Source organism: Centruroides sculpturatus, unplaced genomic scaffold (genome assembly GCF_000671375.1).
Source record: "Centruroides sculpturatus isolate CEXI.00-Female unplaced genomic scaffold, Cexi_2.0 scaffold237, whole genome shotgun sequence".
Lineage (NCBI taxonomy): Eukaryota > Metazoa > Arthropoda > Arachnida > Scorpiones > Buthidae > Centruroides > Centruroides sculpturatus.
The window spans coordinates 599276-601418 of NW_019384532.1; the positions used below are offsets into that span (position 1 = coordinate 599276).

General features: G+C 29.6%; 1 protein-coding gene across 1 annotated transcript; it reads right to left on the reverse strand.

The window, feature by feature from the left end:
* Positions 1-306: 306 nt before the first annotated feature.
* Positions 307-1239, reverse strand: LOC111623072 (reticulon-1-A-like). Its single transcript, XM_023365555.1, has one exon. The coding sequence runs from the start codon at positions 1139-1141 to the stop codon at positions 446-448; it is 696 nt and encodes a 231-aa protein (XP_023221323.1). The 5' UTR covers positions 1142-1239; the 3' UTR covers positions 307-445.
* Positions 1240-2143: the final 904 nt, after the last annotated feature.

Consider the following 2143-nt stretch of genomic DNA (forward strand, 5'->3'; position numbering starts at 1 on the left):
TTTAACTTATAAAAACTGATAAAATTATAATCAAATGAAAAGTTTATCTTTAAAAATTAATATATTTAATTAATTAATGCAGACTAGTTAATTGTTCTCAATTCATTCAATTTCTCAATTCAATATCCTCAAATACTTTTTTGAACAATTTGTACTCATGATTATTATTTTTCCTCAAAAGTAGATTAAAATTAAACATTTTGCATGGAATACCAGAATATTATCGGTTCGATTTGATTCCATTTCGATGGTCCTGCTTCAAAATGTGATGGGTGGTAAAAGGGTTAATTTTACAGTAATTAATCAGACACGAAAGAAAAAAATTTTTGTGATAGCTTTACTTTAACAAGAAACAATAGAAACAAAAATAGATAACTTTGAATTTTTCCATAAATGGATTACAAGAATTTAGATGAAGAAAGAAAATAACAATAAATTAAACGTTTTAATCTTCTTTGATTTCTTGAAAAAGTTTGTATTTTATTAAATCAGAGAGATTGTTTATATGGTTTTGCAAATTTTCGGCATACGAATAAATTTGCTCCAGATAGGTTTCGTATAGTTTCGGAACAGTAAAGAATGACACGTAAGCCATGTTGATCAGGGTCATTCCATTGAACCAGGAACCGATGTAAGTCATGCAAAAGAGGATTAGTCCGAATTTGAATGAATCCATCATACTTTCCATTAAGAAAAGTCTCCGCAAATGTTTCGAACCTTCATTCGCATATTCCAACAAGATATCCACGTATTGATGAATCTGATCGGATGACAGAATGATATCCGTATTAAAATAATTTTCAAATGGATCTTCTCCGAATTGAGTTAAACACGAACAATTTTTAAAAATCTTCAATCCGATTCCCATCATCAAACCGATCAAAAGTACATACGCAACTACACTTATGATTGAGTAATAAGTTGAAGAAAGCAGAAGGACTAATCCCGTTCCAAAAACGATGCCGGTTTTGTAAGGATCCTTCCAGTACACAAGATCTCTTTGCTCTTGAGGAATCCATTCGGCTTTCAATACATTCCATATAAAACCTTCTTTATCATTAACTTTCAAGGATTTCAATTTTTCTAGCAAGTTTGCATCCATATTCATTATTCTTTCTCGTTCTATGCTTTCGGAATTCATTTTTCATCAATATTATAAGAGCCGAATTTCGAATAATTCGAATTTAGAATACAGTATAAATTGAATTTTAAATAAAATGTAATTATGTCAGAAAATACGAAGAATTTCAGTTTTTGTTTTAAACAGATATAATTCTAAATTGCTATTCAAAGATAATTTTAAAACTAATTTTTTTCTAAACATTTATTAAATAAACATCATAATCATACTTATTTTACACACAGTATATAGTTTATGCAAAAATTGGTTTAAATATGGTTTGGTGTTTCGAAGCGAAATGTAAAAAATATTAATACAGATAAAAATTTTCTTGATATATCACGAAAATACAGCTTTTTCGGAGAATTTTGTACTTTTCAATTGCTTATATTTCGGTAACCCCTTTAATAAAATCCTGAAATTTTTGCACATTACCTAAGAAAACAAGTATCTTTCGAACGAGATATTCGGAATTACTACAGGCATTTGGAGGGCTGAGAAATCGATCCCCGAAAATTGGCAACTTTGATTCCTGTATACATAGTTAGTCAGTGATTTTTTTTACTTGGCGCGGAGTCACTGCAGTGACTCTCGATAAAATCTGCATTAATTTTCAAGAAAAACTGACAGAGTTCAAACACTGAACAGTACCTGAATTTCGGTACAAACATCTTTATGCAGTATCAGTACCTTCACTGATACTGCTTAAGAAAATTCTTTCACATTGGTATTTTATTTATGAGGATTATACGAGAGGATATTCTCAAAAAATTGATATTAATAAACGATAAAAATATTAAAGCAATTACAGTTGTTTCTTTTTATTACTGTTAAACCTTTATTTAACTTTATTTATTTATATAAAGCCTTTATTTAACTTGTTTTGTATCGTTCTCATAGCTTGCAATACAAGTTTCGTCTACTTCTAACTAAGTAATTTTTTTAATACGTTTTCCGCCCTGTGAGCACTAAGAGGGCCTCTTATAGCAGGCCCATTATGGGTTCGGCCAGACCTACAATGGG

What these genes read in the sequence shown, in the direction of transcription:
- LOC111623072 (XM_023365555.1), bottom strand. Translation starts at nt 1,141, where the DNA reads ATGAATTCCGAAAGCATAGAACGAGAAAGAATAATGAATATGGATGCA.